This window comes from Agelaius tricolor, unplaced genomic scaffold (genome assembly GCF_023055355.1).
Source record: "Agelaius tricolor isolate 1412-34295 unplaced genomic scaffold, bAgeTri1.0.p SCAF_11, whole genome shotgun sequence".
Lineage (NCBI taxonomy): Eukaryota > Metazoa > Chordata > Aves > Passeriformes > Icteridae > Agelaius > Agelaius tricolor.
Window position 1 is genome coordinate 25,906,800 of NW_027269271.1, and position 26,949 is coordinate 25,933,748.

Sequence of the window (26,949 nt, forward strand, 5' to 3'; positions counted from 1 at the left end):
CAACCAGTTCATTCATAAAATCTCTCCCCCAAGCATCACAGTCACTGATACTGTGAGAAAGTCCAATTCAGTTCCAGGACCAGGAGATTATTTTCTTTTAATGGGAAAAAAAGTTAACACGGATTTTCATCTCTTCCCATAATATTAAAAATGATGTGTAAAGCTCTGCTAATCAGGTCCCTGGATAGAGCCCAATCTCTGGCCACGTGTTTCTGTTCTGGGTCTTGGCCCTATGGGAATTTCTGTCAGCACATGCTCAGGAAACAGTTACACGTTCACTCGTTTGGACTTTTCTGTAAGACAGACTCTATCTGAAGTTTGGTGAACCTTTGCACTAATCACTGCCAGGTGCCTCTGGCTACGTTTCTGGAATGCAAGGAATCTTTTCCTTCTCTCCCTCTTTTCCTTTCTCCTCTTCCCCCCCTCTCCCTGATATATAATGAATCCTTCAACACAGATCACCTTGCTGGGCATCATTGCATTTCTTACCTTTTCCTACAAACAATGAGCACCCAAGTCCCAGGGCTGTGACACAGGGCTGTGACTCCAGGGTACCACAAGGTACCCCAAGGTACAACACTGGTCTCTGGTTTTCCCATGAGCGTGGCCAGAGGCTCTGTCCCTGCTCTGCTGCAGCTGCAGCCTGTGCCATACCTGTGTGTGACACCCTGAAAGTACAGGCAATGGCAGCCTTGTGGCTTTTAGATAAACACAAAATACTAATTTTCACTCAAAATGCTGCCTTGGATTACCTGGATCCAGTTCTGCACCTTCACTCACCCACACTGAGCCAAGTCCACAAGTGCAGGAGCTGCTCAGCTCTAAGGAGTAAGAGAGGCTTCATAAGTGTTATGGAGAACACTATCCACAGGAACTTCCATGTGACTGAAGAGTCACAGGTCATGTAACTGCTTTAGAATATTTTTAGTAATACCAATAGCAGTGATATGAAAGCAATTTCATGTTCAGAATCACAAAGGAGACCTAGGAGTCCTTTCCTGGTTCACTCAGGGGTTTTCTGTGTGGGGCTGCTCTTGGGCCAAAGGAGCTTCCTGAGATAATACTGAGATACTGAAATACTGAAATACTGCCTTGTCTGCTCTACCAAACATGTGTGCACATCTGAGTGAGCACAGAACATAACTCCACGTTTGTCACACATGTCATCATCTAGACAAGCTCACAAAACACACAAACACACTCTGTCTCAAATGAGTATCTCTACAATTGTTCTGACCTGAGATGTGCAACTTCTGCAGAGCAGTTCCTCACAGGATCACTATGGGAACTGTGCCATTCCAAGGATGTTTGCATTTATAAGGGTTTGTTTAATAACCTCTGAAATGAAGCTGATGAATCACTGCAGTGGAAGTCACTACATGAGGGAGATTTGAAAAATTATTCTAGCTTACAATCTAGCAGGAAAAGGTATTTTGGAGTGAAAGAAAAGCCTTATTAATAGGGTCAAAGAAATATAAAAGCATATTTAAATAAAGGGCAGTGCCTTAAGTTCAAGTGCTTGCCAGGAAGTGAGTTAGAAAGACGTAATCAAACACAGAGACTGTCTACTCCAGATTATGTGGCATGTGCTGCATGCTTGACTGATCTATCTTATTTCAGTCATTTAAGGTCATTATTCTCTGGCAAACAGGCAGCAAGATGCTTCCAGGTGGGTTCTGTACAGGTCCTGACATCTGCTGTCTTCAGGTCTGCCAGGCAGAACACGCTACCCAATAGTGGGAGATGTTAAAATACCTTCATTATTTGTTACACCATGAGAAACTCCTGTGTTTGGTGTACATGGTTTGCATCAAACTGCAGCAGTTTTGCTTAAAAACAAACAAAATTTGGACAAAAAAAAGAGAAAAAAAAAGCTTTGCAGATGTTTAGTGTAAATTTAACTACAGATAAATTGAGTAATGGCTAAAATCATTGATGTAATGCAGAAGAGCTCTGGCTGAATTCATCCTAAATGCTTTCTGAGTCACTCTGACCATCTCCTTTAACCTCCCACCTTCTCCTGTAACTCTCTGATTTCTCACTCAGTTTCCTTACAGCGTCTCCTCTGGGCAGGCACCTCAGCCCTTACTTTGAGAGGCACTGGTGGAGGCTCCCAGGATCCTGAGTGTCAGTCCAGCCCTCTCAGGAACTCAAATGAAAACACCTGCCCACCTGTTTCTGCTGATGGACAAACAGTATTTACCCCAGGATCCAGCACCAGGTTATCCTTAAGCATGTTGCTGTTGAAGTAAACCCATGCTAATGCTAATTTTGCTTTAAGGGGAGGGGGGAACCTGTACAAGCCTATCTGGACATGATTATGAATGAATTCTGATCACATTTTCTCCAAGGAGATAAATGACTTGGGATTTGGAAGCAGATGCTTTTAATTACTGATTTTCTTTGTTTGGTGGGGCCCAGGGCAGCACCTGTACATTGTTCTCTCTGGACAGATGTACTGATGCCCCTTTTGCGTGCTCAGATCCATAACACTGAGATAAATTATGAAGGGCTCTTGGCTTCCTCCATTGAAAATGTTTTCAGCTGTCAGAGATATCTGTTTCTTGTTACTGGTTTTAGTGCTTTTGAAGGGAAGACTAAACCAATGACTTGTGTATTCTGTTATAAATGAAGAGTATTCTCCAATGGAATCCACAGAGAATGAGGGATGGATCTCCCTAGTCTGTTAGGAAAGCTCTGCAGGTATTTAGTTTTCCAAAGTACTTCTAGAGAGTAAAAGTTTCTTTCCTACAAGGATCCTAACAGCATGTCAATTCCTAGTCCACTGATTTATATGAGCTCACAAACTTAATTTAAAAGATTAATCAATAAACAAGGTTAATAAGAATCAGATATAAGTGGCTGAGACACCTAATTGTCTCTTAAAGTAATGAGAATTAGGGGCACAAATGTATTTTTCTATCTGGCCTGATCCTGGCAGCTCAAGGAGATGGCACAGGAAAGAATCTCCCCCATGTAACTGACAAGATTTTATCCTGCATGTTTAGTTTCAAGCTTAAAAACATCAGGGATTTCAAATCTGGTGTTCCCTGGTAGAGCAGAAAGGGGGCTCTGTGTACCTCATGTTACTTCCCATAAAAAGAAGTGAAGGACTAAGTTTTAAACAGAGAACTCTTTACACTGAGGTATTCCTGTGGTATTTGAAATAACAGGTGCTAAGAAGTGAGCAAACAAAAACTCTGATGTTTAAGCGCCCTGATTAAAATGTCTCTTTTCACTTGATAGTTCTTAAATCCCATTTCTTGTGATTTTTTGTGGGGGTCAGTGTCACTTCAGGGGGGTCTGGCCCCTGGTTTGAGCGGGCTGCAGTTGGCTGGGGAGAAGTCCAGGCAAAGGGAGTTGTGTGAGCCCTTCCCTCTAACCTTGCTCAGAGCTAATCCCTTATATTAAAGGCTCACCAGATTTGGCTCAGAGTCCTCATTAATCACCACCTCTGCCCATCACAGATGTCTTAATCCTACTACTTCTTCATTTACTGGTGTGTTTGCAGAGCAGAAACGACCTAAGTTACCACAGGAATATTAAAAAAATGGTTTCACTTTCCTTTCCCTTGGAGACACATCACCCTCCCAATCAAGTCATTATTTGTCAGTGCCCCAGCTCCTGTTGGGAACAGAAGTGCTGTTTGTCACAGCAGCACAAGTGACAGAGAGCCTCAGTCACACCACAGGGATCGTGTTCAGCTCCTACAAAGCGACCTTGTTGGGCCATTGCACTAAATTGGTGCAAATCCCAAACTTGGTGCCACCACTCAAAGTCACTTAACTTCACTCAGATCAGTTTCATTAAAGCTGATAATTTATCACACTGAATATTCTAAATTGCAATTTACAGAGATGGTCTACAAATGAAACTAAGTACATTTTTAGATGACTTGGATAATAACAGCTAAAAAAATAGTGGAAAGCAAGCCAAGTGCAACATTCACCCAAGATTTAATAGTAAAAGCTGTTTTTCTGTCCTCACTCTGCTACAAATCAAAATAGACTATTTCTGCAATGGGCAGAATGAAACCCAGTTTGACATTATACATGGCAAATGCTACAAGAAATGCTAAAATAAACTCCTGCTACCTGAAATAAAAAATAAATATACATTTTAATCTGGATCATGCCAAGCCCATTTTCTGCATGCTGAAGTATTTCTCAGCCAACCACTTTTAGCTAAATTAATATCAATATACGTAGATTTTTTTAGTGTAGCATATACTTCATTCCAGAATTTGAAAAAATGTGCTCCATATTGAATAAAGCCAGTATAAATACATTCGGTAATGAGGTCAGATTTTGTTAGAACATTTTCAAGTGAATTAGATAATTTTGTCAAACTATTTAAATGTCTCAGCAAACCATTTGGGAGAATTGACTGCTGCACTTGGTATTGACTTTGGCAAAGGACAGTGTAACATAGGGCTTTTTTGGTAAAAAAAAAAGAAAAAGCCTTTAAATCAAATTCTGAATCTCATGTCAAACTTGAGTAGACTATTTGTACTCTGCCTGTGTAGTTTTTGGCATCTCACACATTTGATGACTCAGTAATTAGATTTCTTGATAGTAATCACTTGGTTCCTGCCACAGCCTGCACGATGTGATCCAGCCTTGTCACGGTCCCCATCCCCAGAGCAGGAATTCTGCAAACCCTCTGTGTGTGCCAGAGCTGCAGCAGAGCCATGCAGGGAGGCAGGGAAGGGCTCCCTTCCCACTGCAAGCCCCACGTGCATTCAAGGAGGGATGGCACTGCCAGGAGCTGGCCAAGCTCCCAGCACGCCTTAGTGCTGTGATTTTGTGTTAAGTGATTTTGCCCAGTTAAATGGATGGGTGCTTTAAAGAAAACTCTGCTAAATGAAACTCAAGGACTATTAATTAGTTCACACAAAGTTTCTGCACTTGCAATTAAGATGTCACGTATGGGCAGCAGTCGTGAATAATGTAAGCATAAAGCATTAAATACAGCAGGAGGATCTTGGACTGGGAATGACAATGCTGAATGAAGATTATTTTGAGTTTAGAAAACGGTATTTGAGATGGTGAAAAATTCCAAGTAACTATGTCATGAAACTGGATGCCCTGTTTTAAAATAACTATTCAGAAATACATTCCAGTCTCCATTGCCTGATGTTTGGCTCATGGTTAGGAATCTGTTATCTCACTCCCACATTTTGTCATAGGATATTTGGGCAAAGACTTTACTTAGGTACATGAGCACTGAGATAAGAAATCAGCACTGTTGTCTCCTCAGAGAAAGAATCTCAACTGCACTGAAGCTGGAATTGGCAGAGACAATTCTGATGGAAACTCTGGTGTGTCTGCAGCAGGAGCTCAGTGAGAGGCTCAGCCCACTGCCCATGGTGCTCCTGCTGGAAGGGAAGTGCTTTGCTCTGGAATGGAGACACCAGGGGCAGGAATGAGAATTCATCTGGGGGCTTCCAACCCCTCAAACTGCAAACCTGTCTGTTGCCCTCGCCCTGCTCAGGCCTTTGCTTTCATTTCTTATTAGCAGCACCAGAATACAAAGTGCCTTAGAAACAAATCCACCTTCCTGACAGCCTGCTAAATCCTTCCCACAGTATATCCTTACTTTATTTCATTCTTGGTTGGGATTTTTGCCTTAACTCCCCTAGGAACCAACTCCAAGAGGAAAGAGCTGAGCAGCACACTGGGAGCAGTCAGAGGGAAGGATCCCACTCCAACAGGCTCAGGCTGTCCCATTCTGCAGGGAACAACAGCTCATGGATGACCTTTGGAATGTCTGTCTCCATTCCTATTTGATCTACTGCCATGGGAATGAGTCTGCCAACAGGAAATACAAGGTTGGGAACGTGGCAGGGCAGGGAAGGAGAAGGGCTGGGCACAGGCATTTCATGGCACAAGGACAGGGTAAGTCTGTCCATCACACTGGGAGGGGACACTGGTACTGCTACCAGCCGAGGTCAGAAGAGAAGGCTGAAGGAGCAGAGGGCACAGAAGCTCAGCTTGCTGCAGAATTCATTCCCCAATTAGGAAAATAAGAAGGACTAGTTTGCTCCTAATTGAATTTCCTCAATCAGATTGTTCTCCAACCACCCCAGGTGTATATTTCCTTACCACACCTCTTCCATGCCACACACACTCTGTCTTCTGCCCTTTGCTTAAAATCCTTCTGGGCTTTCCTTACACCATATAAAAGAAGGGAAAGGTCAATCACTGGAGGGGATGGGAAAACTCTACATTTAATTGCTGCATTTGCTAAAGGACACCAACATGTTCCTAGGGAAGGAAAATCCTTTAATCTCTCTGTATCTTAAATTCCCATCAGTAACGCCAAATCAGAGTCTGTTCCCCATCCAAAGTGCTGGGAAGTAAAACTGTAAGTAAGAATTTGAATTTGTAAGTATGAGTTGAATGAGGCCAGGCACCAAAGAAATCTGAGTAAAAAGGTTAGAGCAGTTTTGTGGCTTGCAGAGATTCTTTACTGTTGAGATGGTCTGAGAGCCTTGACACCGTGCTTTAGAAATCTCACACCCTGCAGCCATGCAACTGTATCCCTGCTGCAGCAGTGCAATCCTACAATCAGTGGGATTAAACACTCTTCCCTGATTAGGATCTGGCCTGCACCTCAGAGGTGCATTGCAGAAAACCTTATCAGAGAGCAAGGAAGTGAGAAAGCTGTGGCTCTGACACTGAGTGAGCCTTACTAAGGCAAACACGGCCTGATTCCTGAGTGAGTCATAGTTCGGGTTTTACCCTCTGAGAGGTTTCTCATGTTAGCTGAGAAAAATTCTCTGTGCTTATCCAAACTTATGAGAAGTCATCCAGGAAGAATTAAAAAACAAAATTAAAATCTAAATGTAACTGCATGCTATGAAGAAAAAAACCCCATTGTGTTTTGTCAAAGACAAGGACAAGGCCCTGAACAACCTGATAACGATGTCCAAGTTTGCCCTGCTTTGCACAGGGCATGGACGACATGACCTTCTGAGGTCCCTTGAAAACTAAATTATTCCATGATTCTAAACCAAACAAAATGGCTTTGTTTGGGCCAGTGTTTTCTTTTGAACAGCATCCATGCAAAGTAAAATAAACAATTCATCCTCCACGATCATGGCAGACACAGGCCCAGCACGTCTCTCATCACACACATACCCGTCCCTGGCACTCTCCAGCGGCGACTGGTGCTGATGTGGGCTGGGCAGGGCGGAGTCCAGGGGAAGGTGCCTTGAAGGAATGTCATGAGGAGGTGGCAGCACACCTGGGGAGGGGCCGTTGTGGCTGCTGCTGGATCCACTGTACATGCCTGGGAACACACAGCAGTTGCAAAACAAAGTAAGCAAGGAAGCGTCAGTAAGACCTGCAGAGTCCCCAGCTCCTTCCCTATCCCCCCCAACCCGAGCCACAGCCCCACAGCAGAGCCCTGTGTGTCAGTGAATCCCCCTGTGCCTGAGCACCTTGGCATGTGGGTGTCTCCTCTCTGACCCTGCCAGGTGCTCCTGGACTCTGCAGAGCTGTAGAACCCTCCTGACAGCCATGAGGGCTTGGTGGGACTCCCAGCCTGCCTTTCCCATAGCTGTGAGAGAGAACCTGCAGTGCTCAGGGGATGGAGCTCACACAGCAAAACAGACCATGATACCCTGGGGTTTTGCTGTTCATATCAAACTCTGTCATTTGACTTTCCATTACTTAGCTGCTGGACATCCCAGACTATTTACAAATATGACATATTGATACAAAGGAAACCGCAATAAATTAAATGCAAAGAGGAACAAGGAGAATTTTTTAATGAGATCATGAAAACAGGTTTGCTAGTACAGAATTACTGAAGGAGTGTGGGTGTGCCATTTTTGGGGACTCACTCTCCTCTACCATGGCAGCAAGGCACCAACAGCCAAGTGCCTACCAGGCCCTCAAGCCTACCCATTGTTGAGGAAGCTGTGTCCAGGGCTCTTGGATGAAGATGCTGGAATTTAGTTTTTTGGAATTAAGTTTTTTTCTCCCTGCTGAAGAGTGACCATGCACCAAGACAGGCATTGCCTGCAGGGCCCTCACACTGACTTTGGTGAAGGCTGCACTGAGGGCAGGTCTCTGTGGTGACAGACACCACAGGAGTGCAAGCATGGAGCATGCAAATGCCACCTTATGACAGGGGAAAAGGGTTGCCACCTTGTCATGCTGCTCTGGGAAAAGTCTATTCCTTGTCCTTCTCTTCCCAGTTTTTCTGCCTTTGTCATCTTCAAGTTTTGCCCACAACACATCTGCCACAGTTCTGTCCCACCCTCCCAGGGATGTGCACGTGGATGAGGAGCAGAACTGCCACTCACACTGAAGTGTGTGAGCAGCAAGTGGGGTCTGCCAGCTCCCAGTGTCCAGCTCCAGAGCACAGAGACCCCTCTGGGGCCTGTCTTTGCCATCTCTCCTCCTGAACCATTCACTGTTCTTTCCCACTCAGTGTGTGCACATCCAGGACAGAGCCATGTGCCAGCTGTGTCCCTGGCAGGGCTCGGGACTGCACCCCTCCCAAACCCTCCCAGTGACATGGAGCAAGCAGAAGGCAACATGAAAATCCAGAGCTCTGGGGAATGTGTGACACCCTTGGGGTGGAGAAGCAACATCTGAATGTCAGCATCTGTTTCTGTGTGTAACTGAAGAGCAGAAGCACCGAGGCAAGATTCCAGCCACCTTTGTCAGGGGCTTCAGATGAGTCAAAAACCCCTCATGAACAATGAGTCCTCAGCTGCTGACAGATCTAAAGCAACAAAACTGAACCACATCATCTCTGTCTCCAGCTAGACAGAACATTTGTCAACCAGCCAGTGAAAACAACTTGCTTTCTGCACTGCACACCAGACAGAGGGGGCTTTAAGAAATCAGATGTTCCCAGGTGATGCGAGGATTTATTTGTCAAAGCCTCTTCTGGTAACAGTAAGTCAGTAGCAAGGATGCTACATTGTGGAAATGCTTTTCCACCGGTGGTTTCAGTGCATTTCACAATACAACAGTTTCCACCTCCCTCAGATCCTCACTGTTCATACATTTGATGTCAGGCTTGAAGGATGAGCCAAATTTGACCTCGACTGTTCAGTGTCACTTTGCACTTCAGCTCTATTTCCCACAGCAGCAGCTCAGGTACACTGACAGCACAGCCTGGAGGAAACTGCAGACCCTAAACCAAGCTGGTTACGCTCTAAGGCTCCCACACTGCTGGCCCAGCAGTAACTTGTGCAAAAAGCTCCAAACCCCACAGAAAAGGGTCACCTTAGCAGTGTGGTGGTCAGCAAACACACTCCATGTTTTATTTTTTCAATCCCACCCCTGAACAGTTCATGCATGTTCAGGATGTCTCTCTGGCCTGTTCCTTGAGAAAGACAGAGTAGCTGAGTACCTACAATCAGCATAACCCTCTAGAGGAGCAAGAAGATGTTTAAAAAACCACCCCACAACTCTGTGTGGGCAGCAGCCGAGTCCCACATGACCTCTGCACCCAAACCCACCACATGAGAAAACCAAAAGAAACCAGAATCCCTGGCACCTCCAGTTTCTGCCAGCCCCAACCACTCTGCAGAGGAATTTACCCATCTGTGGAACTGTTGGGGTGAACACCCAGTGCCCACTGCTGGGCTTGAGGAGTTTCTAGCTGGGGACATCCTCTCCCAGATCTATCTTTGACTTCCTGATCACACCTTCTCAGGGAAAAGGCCCCTGCTTGGACCTGGGCCCTGAGGCTCTCAGGGTTTGTCACCAGTGAGTTCTCCTGTCCCTACACCTCAGTGCAGCACCACTCACACCCCGTTTGGCACGTGGTGCCCCTTGTCCCCACATCCCCCCCAGGCCATCCACACCATGCCCTGTGCTGCCTCACCCCAGCTCCCTCCCCACAGACCAACAAATCAAGGGGAGAAGAGCAGTTGCTAATCCAGTCTCAGTATAATTTTCAGTACTTCCAAAATTTCATTCCTTTTACAGTTTTTCTTCCATTTCTTTCAGCACTGAGCACTAATATTCTGTGTACCTGAAGTCTTTGGAGCTGCTGTGAGTGACTCCTGCAAGGGCAGCCCATGCCAGGCCTGTGCACCTTGGGCCTCTTCACACATTGACCATCTCAGCTTGTAAACACAAGTCATCAATCAGTATTTTAAATGGCTTGGCCTTTAACCTTAACATCTGTGGCCAAAACAGTGTCCTGAGCATCTGTGACCAGCAGCCTTTTCCCCCTCAGCTTTATGCTGAGAGCAGACAAACAATAATAAAACCCAGAGAAAAGGCCTGAGTGGGACCAGAGTGACACAAGCTCTTGTCCACAGGCAGAGTTAAATGTTGCAGCCATTATGCATTTTAGTTATGAGGAGGGAAAAAAGAGGACGATCCCAGCAAACAATGGGTTCCTCTGACTGCAGAAACATTCCTCTGCTCACTGTCTTACCTACTTTGAAGTCAGACACAAGGGATGGGGCCTTTTTTAATATTTCATTTTTTTCTGTGATGGGCTTTCATCCCTGACATATTTAAAATGTGCTTTAACTTGGAGAAAGACAAAACTGAAATTCTCCAGGAATCCAAGTGATCCCTAAAGCCCAGAACTCTGCACATTAATAATGTGGTTGCTTTGAAAAAAATAACACGAAAACCAAACTCAAAAGCCCAAACCATGAATGTTTTCATATTTCAAGTGGAATATGAGGACATCATACACTATATTTATCCATCTATAGCCTACATACAGAATTGTAACTGATTTCTCAGAAAATATTACCTCAGCTTATTTGAAAGAGCAAATGTGCCATCACTGCAGACTATAGGTGGCAGCAGGAATGTCCTCATGCTTTAATTCTGTAAGGATCAGCACTTTGGTTTATATGCCCTAAATAATGACAGAGGAACAGCTTTGCCTGTGGATTGTACTGCACATAGGATGAAGCAACTTCTGTTTCACTGCAAAACACTCTTTCAAATCTTGATTTATTTTTCCCTGGCACTGTTCATACTGTGCATTGATGGGGTCTCATATGGAGCGACCTGATGGAAGTATCAGGGAAGATTTACAGGTTTTTTACAACATCCTGATGATGGATTGATATAATCAGCACGGAAATCATATCAGACAAAGCCAGAGTTATGGACAGATAAAATCCTTCATTTCACAAGAGATTCTCTGAAATGACACCGAGGGGTTAGGGATGGTCTGTTTATCTGTGAGCTAATAACTCTTTTCCTGTTTTATTGTTGTCACTTGAAATCTGAGGCTGTTTCTGAGGTTCTAAACTGCAGCCTGTTCCTAGGAAAATGTCACTGCTCTTGCCTGGAAGGGGGAGGCCAAGCCATGCTCCTGCCACACGGGGCTGCCGAGGGGACAGCACAGGCCACTGCTGCCCTCACAGACCTTATTCAGAGCAGGTGGCACAGGCAGAGACTGGAAATCAACCCCAAACCCTCCCAGCTTTCTCACACTTTTCAAGGAGCCACATGTAAGCCCTGAGTTCAGACTCCCAGGGAAAGTACATCAGAATGATGGGGTATTTCCCTTTCTACTCCATTCTGTTCACCACTCACATTCCAACATTTTAATGCAATTTGAACTAGAAAAGAGGATAGGAGATGTTAAGCAAAATGGATGTTTTGTTTTGAAAATTTGGAGTAATCAAAAAAAAGTAGGAGATTCTTGCAGAAGGCCTATTACAATTACACTGCTGGCCTTTGGGAGTGCCCCTCTCTGCCACCTGAACACAGGACCTCAAAATGCACATCCCTGATTCAGGATCCTCTGCTGGGGTTCAAAACTGTGAAGCTATATCTTATTTCACAGAGAAGGGAATGGAATCCTCCTTTTCTCTTCCTATAAAATGTATAGAAGTGTCTAAAGTCCCTGAAAAGGGCCAACTCTTGTTCGAGCCACAAGAACGAAAAAAATACAGAAAGGAAGATTAAATACTTGAAAGAATTATTAGAAGAAGGTTTGGCATTTCAAATTCAAGTTTTCTCCCATTCATGTATCACCATATTTTTTTGTTATGATCCAAAGTGCATCACAACACTCAGCCTCCTCAGCTTTCCTGCAGCTCCTGAAGAAAACTCTCCTGGTGGGACTCTGTGCCAGAGCATCCACCCAGACTTAGCACAGCTCCTGCACCTGCCCTCTGCCCAGGCCAAGGCTCTCTTTGAAAGGAGATCAAATGGAGAGAACAAACCTCTCAGCAGGGCTGCTGCCCCTTCACATGAAATTAACAGGTGCTATTTCTCTGACTAATGCTGAAAAACCAAAAAAAGCAAGGCCTTAGTGAACAACACACATAATTATTTCATCTCATTTGTTGGTCTGGAGTTTTTATCACCTTCCACAGTGACAAATCTTTTCTGCTTTGAATCCTCTGTTGTATGACGTATTTAGCACCACACTTATTAGAAGTATTCTTACCTGTAATTAAATCATGAGAAGCTACAGATCTGCCACACTTCCCATCCAGGATGTGCTGTGAAGATGTGTGGAGCTGTTGGATAGCTAAACATTCACTGAGTACATCTTGTTCAATATCAGTACAGGACTTTAACTACAAGAGGAAGATAAAAGAAACATTGTGTTACATAGTAAAACCAAATTATTTATAATTAACTTCATATATCTCCTTAAGGGTTATATATAGAAGGAAGAAATGCCATTCTTAGGAACTCAGTGTAATTAAGGATGTGTCTAGTACTTGGAATTTGTAATTAGAGATGACTTTGGTTTTCTGAAGTGCACAAGTTAAGTGTGCTAATCTTACATCAACAACCCGTTTGCTTCAAAAAATAATGTACCCTGTGTTCCTTCAAACCTTCCTGAGTAATTGAACTGCACATTTTCAGGCTTTCTGTAGTTTCTTGGATTCTGTGGCAAAAGGTTTGCATCATCCTGTAACTGTGACACTTGGAAAGGCATTTGATAGGAAAGAAAAGCGTTTGTGCTGATGAGATTGGAAGCGGCAGAGCGAGGCTGTCGGTGATGGGAAGAGGTTCCACTCACGTGTCAGCTCTGCTCCATGGAAATGAAAGCTCTGGCAAAAGGCTCTGAAGCAAACTCTCAAAAACCACAATGTCCATCATATTAAAAACAGCAGGAGAGGAGAATTAAGAAAGAAAAGCATTTCTAATTCTCTTTCAAACATGCTGATGCTGCCAAGCTTTTGTCATAACAGAGTGATCGTATTACACAAACAGCCATCATACTCTACAGCCATTAATAAATAGTTATTGTCCTTATGGGTACAGCCTCACATACCCATCTCCCCTGGGCTTGGGTATTCTAAATAAAGGGCCCAGGCAAACCTTCTCAGAATTCTGCTCTACAGCCATTTGTGGGTTTGAGATAAACATCTGACATTTGGATCACAAGTGCATCTGCAGCCAATTAAACTACTACTAAATTAACAGCTAACTTTCTCCTGTTTTGTTTCTGTAAAGCCTTTCAGAACAACCAAATATCACCACTGCACTAATCCTCTAAGCTATGAACTAAGTGCTCAGGATTCCTTTGATACAAGTCTAAGCTCAGGCATTTTGTTTTGTATCAGAGATGGCACATTTTGGTAGCATGTCTCAACCAAGACATGTTGGCAGAACAGCTTCTTAATTTTTCTTTCTTGCTAGGTCATTTCCACTCAGAACTCTTGGGAAGTTGATACCAACAGACAACTGCCTTTGCTGAGTTATAACCAAAAACGAGCAAGTGAGTATAAACAGTCTTTTCTCTTTTTTCCTACATCTGAAATCCAAAGTAGGCTGTTCAGTAACACTGGGATTTACTTAGCTGCGAAAGGTGTTGGGGTTTTTTAATATATTTAAGTGAAATACTTAGGGGGGGTCCTTGTTTCTTTATCAGCCAGGTTTGCTTTGATCCTTTTTAAGAGAGCCTGACCAAAACACAAAAATCTGCTGCTTTTTCAGGTGCCTTTTCATTTGAGGAAAAAAAGCCACAGGATCAAGTATTCATAAAGTTATCATGGATAAATGAGACAGGAAATCTGAAGATGATTTCAAACCACTGGAGGAGTGCACATTTAGACTGGTCTACCAAATAAGGTGTGGGAGGCAAGTTACTAACATTATTGTAAGATAGATTTGATAAGTCTATACAAAGCTGTGTACATGCACAGAGGAAAATTCCTCAAGGCAGGAGATTAAGTGATATGAAACCCTGGATATTGATGTCTTGGTGCATCCAAGCAGCCTGAGTTTGCAGCTGCTGTTAACAAATTTGTCCTGGATTGATTCTGTGCTTCAGGCCTCCTGCTGCTGGTGCAGGAAGTACCTTCTGCCCTCTCACACAAAGTTTGGATCTGGGTTTTCTTCCCCACCTTGCTCTGCAGAAATGGAACGAGGCCTCAGGAGGTGCCAAGGTGTAACAGTGGGGACTGTCCCTAGATATAAGGATGGTGACACGTTAATGCATTCAGCTCAGTACACAGAGCTGAACAAATGACACCCAGGTTTGGTGTTAGGAAGCAATTCCCTCCTTGTTTCTCTGAAGTATGCCAGAAACCACAGGAAGGAAAAATGGGGACGTTCTCTTCTTTGGAATAGGGAGCACAGATGCTTTCCACAATCTGCTGAGAATTTAATGTAAGAAATCTTCCTGTTGCAAAGATTTTGCAATTGTGGAAGACTCTGGTGGCACAGCCACCCTCTTTTTGTGGCCAGTTACTGCTATGGCCTTCTGACTCTTACTCTCATTACACAGAATTAATTACATAGAATTAATCAATTACTGCCATGGCACGCTGACTCTTACTCTCATTACAAGCTAAAGGTAAATCTAGGGAAGTGTTGGGAATTTTGTGACCTGTGGGACACAAATGCAGAGCACATCCTGTGGAACCTTCTAAAGCTGAGAGCTGCAGGGAAACCAAAAGGCCTGCTAATACAAAACTGGGATGGTAAACTGGGCAGTGGCCAGGCTAGATAAAACTTTTGAGTGGAGCTGGTATGTGCACAGACTTGATTCCATGGACACCTAGATGGTGCTGGGGCTGTGTGTCCCCCAGGCACAAAGCTCACCATGCAGTGAGTGATCCCTGAGTATTTGACACAGCGTGCAGAGCTCTGGTCACTGATGTGCTGGGAACTGCTACTCACACTGCACACATCTGGCAGGGAGAATTTGGGGAGACACAGCTGTCCTGGGAAAGGGGACTCTATGTTCAAACTGCTGAAAACTCTACGAGAGGAGCAGCAGGAGGGAAGGGGGCATGGCTGACACAGGGACACCTCTTCTATTCCAAGTCCTCTTTTCCTACATTTCCATTGTACCCTGGCTTAGTTTCATTTGTATTTTAGATGATCTGCCAACTTGTATTTTAGTAATTACCATCAGTCAGTGCTGATTGCAGAGACTCAGTGCATGGACATTTTATGTGAATGACAGCACAATTTGGGCTTATGTATAAAAGATGAACAGGAAAATAAATGCTTGGACAGAAAGCGTGGGGCAACTGAACTTAGAGGGTGGCAGCCTTTGAAAGTACACAAGTTGGTTTGCTTCACAACAGTGATTGAAAACCAGGAAAATCAGCTCCATTTATGTTTTCTTCTGTGATACTACAGAAAAACTGATCTGCAAAGATATGAATTAAAGGTAAATGAAAAATGACTGCATTGAGGAGCTCTGGGGATGTGCCACTCCTTGCCTCTCTTACCTTCTTACGCACCTGCTGCTCTTTGGCCGAGTGAGCCTTGACGTGCTTGCGCAGGGAGCTGGGGTCGGTGTAGCGCTTGGAGCAGCCGGGAATCTGGCAGGCGTAGGGCTTCTGGGGAGGAGCAAAGGGACACGTGTCACACCCCAGGAGGGGCACACACACACTGTGGGACAGATGTCACACCCATGTGCCCACCCCAGCATGGGCACACACACTGTGGGACAGATGTCACACCCATGTGCCCACCCCAGCATGGGCACACACACTGTGGGACACGTGTCACACCCATGTGCCCACCCCAGCATGGGCACGCACACTGTGGGACAGATGTCACACCCATGTGCCCACCCCAGGATGGGCACACACACTGTGGGACAGATGTCACACCCCTGTGCCCACCCCAGCATGGGCACACACACTGTGGGACACGTGTCACACCCATGTGCCCGCCCCAGGATGGGCACACACACTGTGGGACAGATGTCACACCCATGTGCCCGCCCCAGGATGGGCACACACACTGTGGGACACGTCACACCCATGTGCCCGCCCCAGGATGGGCACACACACTGTGGGACAGATGTCACACCCATGTGCCTGCCCCAGGATGGGCACACACACTGTGGGACAGATGTCACACCCCTGTGCCTGCCCCAGCAAGCACAGGGAGCACACACAGTGTGAACCTGAGCTGAACACACTCAGTTGAACCTGAGCTGTTCCCTCTCTTTGCTGGGCCCATGTTTGCTCTGTCTCCTCTGAGCTCACCAACCAGGCACGATGCAAACAGAAGTGATTCTGCACTGGCACACTGGATATGGTTCATTGGGCTGAGCTAAATGCTAGTGAGGTAGAACTGAATGGGTTTTGAGAGCATTTCTTTATTCCCTAGCCTTTACAAACAAAATTATCATGGCATCAGGCAGGATAATTATAAAGAAAGACATTCTGGTTTGGAGTTCTGATTTACATAAATGTTCCAAGGATTGCTGGGCACTGGTGAGACCCCACCTCAAATCCTGGGTGCAGCTTTGAGCCCCTCGTGACAGGAAAAGCATTGAGGGCCTGGAGCATGTCCAGAGAAGGGCAATGGAGTTGGGGAACAGTCTGGAGAACAAGGAGAAGCTGAGGGAGCTGGGGGGGCTGAGCCTGCAGAAAAGGAGGCTCAGAGGGGACCTTCCCAGTGACTGAAATCCTCACCAAATTCTTTTTGTGGCTATGTCTATTCCTAGCAAATGGAACACTATCTCTGGGTTACAGAACAAACTCCAAATGAAGGTGCAATTGCCAAAATGAGCAAAAGCACTTTTTATTAAGTGACCATTGTCTTAAATGCCAGCAAAACAGTGCTGCATGGCACAGCTCACAAAGCTTTCAAGTTGAATGGAACATTCTTTTGTCCTCTGTTTTCTTGCCTCATCTATCAACATTACCTCAGCCTTCTCACTAGGACTAGCAAATCCTTTTGGTGTCTTCTCAAAGGCAGAAAACTGGTTTGCCATGACCTCGATGTCACATTCTTTAATCCCCTTGATTTTGGAACAAGGATGCACAGAAGGGAAAAAAATCCCACCAGTTTTGGGAAAAGTGACTGTGAGGTCCTGTAAACCCAGTTGCTCTGCTCCTGGAGGAGTGCTGATGTGCCCTTTTTACCACAAGGACAGACAGGTTCCCTTTGTTCTGCTCCTGCCTAGGAGAAGGATCTACTTCCAGATGATTTAGTGGGGATTCCATCAAACTAGCATACACCAGTAAGTGAAATGATTTACAGATTCTCCTTTGGAGAAGATAAATGGTGGAGTGACCTACATTGAGAAGCTTTAAAACCAATTCCAAATGCACTCAGTAAGGAAAAAGCAGCCTATATAACCCCCCTTTCTTTGTAAGTACCTCCAGAGGATAAGTATTGCTGCTCTGTCCAGCCAGCAGGAAATTTCTGAAGGAATAATAGAATCATTCACCAATTCATGACCTTACAGGCTAACACAGCACCTACCCAGAAAGTTACAGGGCAAAGGAGATTTATTGAGAGTGTCTGGAACACAGAGAACTGACACCTGAGGAAAAGCTATGGAAAACTTTAACAAATCCCTTGGCAGAAAAACCAGCAGAGTATTTTTCAAATCACTGATGTCATTCAAATTAGTGATAAAATCATTCAACTCAGTCATAGGGAAACTAGATGAGAATGTGATCACCCTTAGAAAGGTTCATGGCTGTTTGCTCTGACATTCCAGGCAGTTGTTTGGTGCAGCAGCACCATCCTGTAGCTCTGCTATTTTTCATGTTCACATAAGCACACAATTCACTGAGCTTAAACCACAGGGCTTCAATTAAATCAGGTAAGTGGAACTCAGTTACTGTGTACAGGACTACAGAAACAGTTTTAGAGCACCTGCAATGGAATAGCACGGAGGATGGTTTTAGATATTTAAGAAAGTTATTAGAAAATTATTACTGTACCTTTTTCCTGATATATGAGCATTTCAGATAATAAAGACAGAGATAAAGGGAGAAGAAAAGAAAATAGAAAGTTAAGACATTTGTCTTCAATATTGCACAGACAACACATACAAAGAATTTGTGCTCATTTTAGTAACCATGTCAGTTTCTCTCTTAAAACTAATAGATGGCATTCAATTTGTGAGTTTGGCTAATAAAAAATATAACTACTAGATTCAGGCAATTAAATTTAAAAACTACATGCAATTTAGTATATCCACTTTCAAAAGAGATACAAATTACAAATTCAAATATCTCAGGTTGACTTTCAAATAAATAAAACATTGTTATTTTAAGTGTGCTTTGGTTTGGAAAATGTGACTGACTTGCTTCTCTTACTTGTTTGTTTTTGCAAGGCATAATGTACATTAGACATTCCTTAATGCTGCACTGTCTGAAATGTGTAACTGCTTAAAAAGTAAATATCAATTAAACTCAAAAGTTCTGCCCCCTAAACACTTGGTCAAACTAAACCATACATTCACTTCTTTGAAAAAGACAAAGGAACAACTCTGCCTGTTATTCTTTACAAGCTTTATGCTGAGGACATGGCTGGTCTGCAGAGCTGTCTCATTGCTTTCTTTCCCCACGATCTGGTGATTTCATTTCAGTAGAGCCCAAATCACTTGACAGGCTCCTGTCCTCTCTGTGAGACAAGGGAGAAGAGCTGCAGAGTCAAGCCAAACCTACCAACTGTAGAGAATAAAAGAGTGTGTTTCTCACAGTTAAACTGATGGAGGGTACTTAACTGATTCCACAGAGTTATGAGACAGATTTATTTTCACTTTTTACAAAATTACTGTCCAAAACTGAGGTGCATTTACTTTCCACTGAGAGGTCTGAACAGCTTTTGCATTCACCCAGAGCACTCACTGAAGGGGACAAGAAGTGAGACAATGACACACATTTGGTGCAGCAGCAGTGACTCAGCTACACCTTACTGAGCTGCTGCCTCCTCTTACTGGAACAGGAACAATGGCAGAGCTTGCTGAGTAACTCCCTCCTGCGTAATCACTCCTCAGCATGAGTAACACAACATAATTGCCTCTCTGTGATCAAGACTTTCTCATTTCTCAAAGCACATACAGCTCAAAACCAAATCCACTTGCTCCTAGCTGAGTTTCTAAGACTCCTGGTGAAAAGGCCAAGCCCCCTGCAGCAGCAGAAGCGACTGTGTGCCAGGGGCACTGGAACACTGGGGCAGCTCCCAGTGTGGAACGGTGCTTACGGTGTCCAGGTGTGTCCTCTGGTGCTTTGCCCGGTCACTGGAGTTGCTGAAAGCTTTCTGGCAGCCAGGATGCTGGCACAGGTATGGCTTCTCCCCAGTGTGACTCCGCAGGTGGATCTTGAGGTTCTCAAGCCTAGAAAATGCCTTGTTGCACCCTTCAAACTGAAAAATGTCATAAAAAAAATCATTGTAAGGTTCTATTAAATAAACCATGTGCAGCCACAATGAGAACAGTGTAAGATGTGCAATAAATCAAGCAACATTCAAACATCTGTTGAAATTTATGGATGAAACACAACATATTGTGCTGTTCATTTAATCTGTCACTGAAGACATGGTGTGCAGCTCAGCAATAATACAAGGGTTATAAATATCTCACACATTCTGTCTGAGCTGAACACTTAAAGACATGGTGTCAGAGCAGAAAATTTAAAGAAAGAACAAGTGTTCTGAGGAGTCCTCTGAGATGTTAACTGGCACAGGAGCCACTGTGGGCAATAACAATTAGCTGCTACAGACAGAGAGTAAGAGAAGCTGGCGGGTTAGAACCTGGTTTCAGGTGTCTGAAATATTATACACTGGAGCAGATGAGCATGGACTATTACAGGAAGACCTGATCCATTTGAAGATCAATCCAAAGGAACTCTGCTGTTATTCTGCACCCTTTTCTTTACTAGCTGTATCATTCAGAGCTGTTCTCAGCATTTATACAACCAGTAACCTGAGAAATTCTGACTTCTTAAGCACCCGTTTCATTAGGGAGCTCAGCAATAAAACACTGCATAGCCTTCATAACAGAAGTCACCGTTTCAAATTAAATCTGAATAAATATAAGTAAAATTGCCAGCTATAGGCCAAGGGAAGGGTGTTTGGCATTGCCCAGTGCTAAGTTTCAGTGTTACAGACAAGAGGCAGTGGAGGCACTGTCTGTAGGATGGGAAGTCTCCCAGGTGAGCACAAATACCCATGGTGTGCACATCTGTGCACCTGCACAGCCACAGAATGCACTCAGATACTTGCACATGTTCAAATACTTGCATGCAAATACTAAAGTGATGGAATGCATATTCTTTGCCCACTCTGCACATATTGCTGTTTCATGGCACATCTTATGCCTCTACACAGATAAAAAACGGGTTCCTCGAGGATTTGTGATCTCAAGGAATGTATTTGAGAAACACAACCCAATCCACCTTCCTGTCAACACTAAGAGCAATTCTGAAATATAGTAGGTGTATCTTTACAGAATGGTTTGGGTTGGAAGGGACCTCAAGGGTTACCTAGGTCCAAGCCCTGCCATGGGCAAGGGACACCCTCCACTATCCCAGGTTGCTCCAAGCCCTGTCCAACCTGTCCTTGAGCAATTCCAGGGATGGGGCAGCCACAGCTTCTCTGAGCAACCTGTTCCAACCACTGTTTCTAGAAGCCACAACTTTTTCTATGATTCTTGCTCATAAACAGTGAAATGCTGCCTCTCACAAAATCAGCAAATGCTTTGTCACTTCCTTTTGCTGAGTCAAGATTTTGTTCAGCAGCTTTCCAGGAACCTGTGGCTCCTCAGATGTCATCACAGAAATCACCACCCTGTCAATCTTGCTTGTCACACACACATCAGGGCGTGCAAACTGCAGACTGGCTGTGCAGGGGGAGAGATGGGAAGGGAGAGCAGCTGCAGATGGAGGAGCACTGAAGGTGCTACAGCCTGGAGGCACCTGATCTCCCAGGGCCTGCCAAAAGGGAGGGAGAAAGGCCCATCCTGCTCATCCCAGGGTGTTTTGTAAATACCTCAGCACAGCAACCCTGGTGATTCTCGAGCCAGCACTTCACATTGCAGGCTGTGTCCTGGCACTGGGTACAGATCAGCTCTGCACAGGCAGAGGGGTTTCTGGCACTTCTCTGCCTGTCCCAGCCCCTCACACACCAAGGATCAATGTGGCCTTTACTGCCATAAATATTTCAGTGCCCTGAGCAGTACCCTGTGTGAATGGCATTCTGGGTATGTGTACAGACAACTATCTGATGTGTATGTATTTTCCATCTTTTCCCATCACAGCCATTGTGTCAGATCCACAAAATCACCTGCAGACATGCAGTTCATGAGTTCAGAAGCTTTGTTTGGCCGCGACCCACCTCTGAACACTTGAGCTGGTGCAAGGAGGCAGGAGGGTTTGGAAGTGACCAAAGCTACCAAGGCTTCAAAAGAAACAAACTTTCTTCATAATCATCACTAAAAATCTGACTAAGATTCAGGATGGAGCAATTTGAATTGTGCAAAAATGCTGAAGTCTATGAAAAATAGAGCAGAGCTCAGCAAATTCATACTTCTCATAGGACATTCCATAAAGCTGAGTGAATGTTCTGAGGTACTAAAGATCACTTTTTTCCTTTTTGCTCCCAATCTTCCTCCTTTCCAACTTCCTTTGATTAGCGTGCCCACAGTGTGGCATCCCTTTGAAGTATTATCCCTTTCATCTCTCTTCCAGGTCCCCTTCAAGCCCTGAGAGGCTGCTCTAAGTCTCCCTGGGACCTTCTCCAGGCTGCACAAGCCCAACTCTCTCAGCCTTTCTTCTCAGAGGAGGTGTTCCATCCCTTGGAGCCTCTTTGTGCTCCTTCATCCCCCAGCCTGTGTTGATACCAGGGGCTGCCCTGAACCAGCTGCAGGACCCAGGACTTGTTGAAACCCCATGGGCCACTTCTGGAGCTTGTCCACGTCCCTCTGGATGCCACCCCATCCTTCAGGAGTGTCAACTGCACCACTCAGCTTGGTGTCACTCAGGAATCTGCTGAGACTGCACTTGGTCCCACTACAGACCCCCAGGGAACACCACCTGTCACCCATGTCCCATCTGAACACTGAGTCTCTCACCACTCTGGATGTCACCATCATTCCTCCTTCACTGAGCACTCCAGCCACCAAATCAATCTCTCTCCAATTTAGAGAAAAGGATCTTGACCCTCAGATAATGGATTACCAGTCTTCAGTTCCCTTCCTAGAGCCCAATGCAAACTAGCAAGGTATGCAGAATAATCCAAACTCATTAAAGGTCCAGCTCCACTCTCATTGATGTCAGTAGCAAAAATTCCAACAGCAAATGTCCTAAAACATCTAAACACAAGCTTAATCTAAAACACATGAAAGCACATATGTTTAAGAGTTTGCTGGATCGACACCTCAGGGAGAGAAGGAGCAGGCCCTACCAGAAATGCCCAGAGCTGCAGTGAAAGCAGCAACACTCAAACAAACATGGGCTTATTTACAGACCCTTCTTCTGTGCTCAGCTGCCTTCTCTCTAAGTTTGTCCAATGCCTTCAGCAGTAAGGTTCCTCCATCACCATATATGCTTGGACATTCAGACCTTTTCTTATTTATTATTTCCTAATTCACATTATTTTTATTACCCAGGTCTATTAATCTGGCTAACAGACAGTGGGATGGTCCCAATGCAGTGATAAACTCAGGATAAACATGTCAGGTGGAAAAATACACCAGCAAAGGGAATGATGTGACTGCAGTACTCAGATTTTCAAGTTGGCAAAGGCTGTTGGTGAAACGGGAATTCTGTTCAAGAGGAAAGCAGTGGAGACAAGAACCTTGCCACAAGTGATGAGAAGAGAGGAAGCTGAAGATGAAGGGCTCAAGGGAAGGGAGGAATGGAGTTGGAGCAAAGAGCTGAGCAGGGTGGGCTGAGAATCCACTCAGAGCTGCACTCTGAAGGACACCTTTTCCAGCTCCCTGGTTTCTGGATCTGCTGACTGTTCACCTCTCATAGTTTGTCCCTACTGAAGTCCACACATGGAAACAGCTTCCCTGAAATGGTGTGACAACTGCAACTGGGCTGCTGTTGTTAAGACAACTTTGTAAGGTAGTGCTTGGGCTTAACTGCTACTCACCAACTCTTCTAACCCTTCCACCTACTCTTACTACTTGGAGTGTATTTACATTTACATTTACACCATATAAAACTACTCTAGGAAGAACAGGGTGCTCATTCTCCCTCGTAAATACCCTCCAGGAAGATCCAGCCATCCCACAAGTGTCTCAGCTTCGACTACAAAGAACAAATGTTCAGTTTTGAAAGGGCTTCAGGATGGCAAGAGCTATTTTATCAACTGAGAAGGCCACTTATGGGATCTCCCAGACATCTGGCCCCAATCTGTCACTGCTTAATCCTACAATCCTAAACATTTTGTGGACGTTTGATGCCTGGGATAAGTGTAACAAATGCTGTTTGATCCTCAAAGTCTGTAAATGTCAACAGAACTCTTAAACAAGTTTCATCAATAAAAATAATAATTATATTGCAATTACTACTTTTGTCTTTGCTGTGAGATCGTTAATGCTGCACACACCCAAGCACAGACACAAAACAATGCCACGGGATTACAGGAAGAACACAATGCAGTTATTGGGTTTTATAACTACTGCTGCTTTCAGAACACGGTTTCTACCAGGAAAAAATATCTTGTAGAAGTTTATGTGTCTGAACTAGTTTATTACCATATGGAAATACATATGTTATCTTTATTTCACACTAAAATCTCACGGCAGTGCCGCTGTTGCAGTATCACACATTCAAAAACCATATTTATAAAAACACAGAATTATCTCACAGTGATCTAAACACATCACAATTTTCCCAACAAAGCAGTTTAATCTAATAACTGTAATTGCTTAAAATGTTTTTTCTTTGCTTCCAGATTATACTTTGAATGCACCTGAGAATGCTGCCACGCAGAAATAACAGCATGTTCCCAAGAGGGTTTACATTATCAAATGTTTACCATTTTCATGAGCGTATTTAATCATGGTCATGTCTAGCATATCTGTCAGTGGCACAGATCAGAAGAAATAAACTATAAACTAACCAGCTCAGACCATAGGGTGAAGCAATAACTGACATTTTCTTAGGAAATGAGTTATGACTGAAAAAGAGAAGCCTTCACAGTCATGGTGCTAAATAGGTCCAGTGTGCCATTAGAGCAAGCTCATTAATATACACCTCTGCTCTCTGCTGCAAGATCAGTTAAACAAGCTGCCTTTTATTTATAGACCTAAAAGGGAAAGAGCAGGTCATATTGGCTGCTGACATCTCAGACAGCCTACAGATGGAAAACCCAAAACATTTCATTCCAAAGCATTTAATGCTATCAATAGGAAATCTGATGTCTGGTCAAAACATCCACAAGACTTACGAACATTGTGAAATGTTCTTTCTTCCCAACTGATTACAAAATTGGGAAAATTTTACTGAAAAACACGCTGTGAGAAAAAGGATCCTGTGAGGCTGCGTATCCCTTCTGGAGGGGAGGAAACAGCCACACTACTCTTTAAATAGCATCAATGTTTAACAGCACACTGAGGCCAATGTTGGGGCCGTGGCTGGAAGCACACAGGGCTCAGAACTGTTATGAACCTCAGGAACTTAAAACACTTGAGTTGTTCCACCCCACACCACAATCAAAGTATCTGTTTTGGTGCTTTGTTTTTCCCAGCTAACTCCTGATTAGATTAATGTTTAATTCGCTGTTGTAGCTACAATGTAAAGCCCTGATCCCCTAAATAGTTGTGCATGAGCAACGTGGCTCATGCAAGGAGTTTTATTAAACTCAACAGAACTATCTGAGTACCTAACAAGTCACCCATAGGAAAGAGACTTTAACATCCTAAAGAATCCCCATTTATTTAGCCAGATTCAAACTTACAGATTTAAATTGCTGAAGCTGGGTTTTTTCCCTTTGTGATTATAATACAGTGGAAGGTAAGTGTAACATAAAAAGACTTGCCCATTTCCGGGTTTGGTTTCATTTCTGAAGCCTGAACAATTTATCTTTACAAAGTGACACTACATGCTATTTCATTTCAGTCCTGAGCAAAAATGCTCGTACTTTTAATTATTTGTCTTTAAAAAAAGCATTTAGGGCTTTAGCCAGAATGTTGTACAGCTGCTGGTGTGTAAGAGAAGAAAAGCTTAAAAGGTTCAGAACAGGAAGAAGAAGAGCGAGCCACAGTATAAATGCAATACATCCTTCACATTGTTGGGCTTTAGGGTAGTTGTGGCCAACCATTTGACATCCACACACTGTCCACCAATAAATAGTTAATTTTCCTTTATGCTGTTAGACAGATTGTGTATCTCCTAATTACCACGAAACTGGGAAATATGAATACACTGAGAATTCCTGGAGGAGGTGTCTGAACATCTCTGACTTAAATAATTGACTTTGGGCTGTCCTTTTTATTTCAATTTTATGAATTTTCTAAGCCCCTGAGCCTGCACTCCTGAGCCCCCCTGGGCAGCACCAGGAGCGATGGATCCATGAGGAATGCAGACCTGGCCCTTGGAGGGCTCCTTTAGGTCAGGCGGTTTCCAGAGTGACCAGGTCTGGTTCTGCCCACGCGGTGACTCCCACACAAACAGACCCTGTCACCTGCCTGCCAGCATCCCCTGCACAGGGCAAATGTTCCTCCCAGCACTGGAATATTCACACATTTATTTCTTCTATTTATTTCTTCTAGTTCCAGTAGGTCACCCACTTCAGTGAGCAAGCAGAGCTTTCCATGCATTTTCCAGCAAACCCAAAATAACTGGGAAACTATCAGAGCATCCTATCCTTTTCACAAGACCTGAATTCTAGTATTAAAACTCTTTTTAGTAATTCTTCTTTAATCAAGAAGAAGTATAAACATTTGTCAAAACAGGGGTAGTTGCATCTGTTTGCTACAACATATGAGAATGAACCAGGAAAGTTGGGAATTTTTTACTATCAGCAGCTTGACAGCCACAGATTTTGCCATAAGGTTTTGCTAAATATGTCATTTGGAAAGCAAACAATTTTCTGAAACCTCATTACAGTTGGACTGAATGCAGTATTATGGCTTGCAGGCAAAAATAACATTACATGAGGCAACATTTTAAAGAACAAAATGCAAAATTCATAGGGTCATGTAATAAGTAAAGAAGACACCCCATGTCAGCCCCTTTATTTCCTCAGATGTAATTGGTAAACTATTCTTTATTTGGGATTTTTTGAATAGCTTACAAGCTATTTGAAATTAAAGGACAGCACACAATCCAAGATTTGCTGTTCTAATATCTGAAGCCAGATCTGCTTGTTTTGGGGACAAAATTAAGATTGAACAAAAGAAATTAAAATCCCTCTCCATCCATGCCAGCAAAGAACCACAAATAAATTAAAATGCTTCCCCCCAGTACTTTTTGATTTTTTAAATAAAAAGTATCATTTCATACATGTACTTCAAAAACTTGTTTCTCTGGATCAGTAATACATTGTCTTAATTTCCAAGGAAACATTTCCATTCCAGTTTGCATCTAAAGTAGAATCTATTTGCACCCATCTCAATCTTCAAAGAACAGTCTGTGCTCCTGGTCTGGAGGGGCCAATTTCAGTGCAAACAGTTCTGTCCTGACAAGAAAGGTGAAAAAGGGGCTCAGAAGACCCTTACAGGTATGAGAGTTGGAAAGTTTGGAGTGAAGAATTAATTTGCTTAACATAAAGAATGCAGCCTCAGAGGAAAGGGAGAATCCATTACGATTGATGTGGA

The 26,949-nt window shown here is 43.9% G+C and overlaps 1 protein-coding gene across 1 annotated transcript in view; it reads right to left on the minus strand.

The window, feature by feature from the left end:
* GLIS1 (GLIS family zinc finger 1) overlaps positions 1-26,949 on the minus strand; it is a 179,995-nt gene that overhangs the window by 14,308 nt on the left and 138,738 nt on the right. Inside the window, 4 exon segments of the mRNA XM_071436765.1 lie at positions 7,143-7,293; positions 12,403-12,535; positions 15,656-15,766; positions 19,386-19,547. Of these exon segments, the coding sequence (XP_071292866.1) occupies positions 7,143-7,293; positions 12,403-12,535; positions 15,656-15,766; positions 19,386-19,547 (557 nt within the window).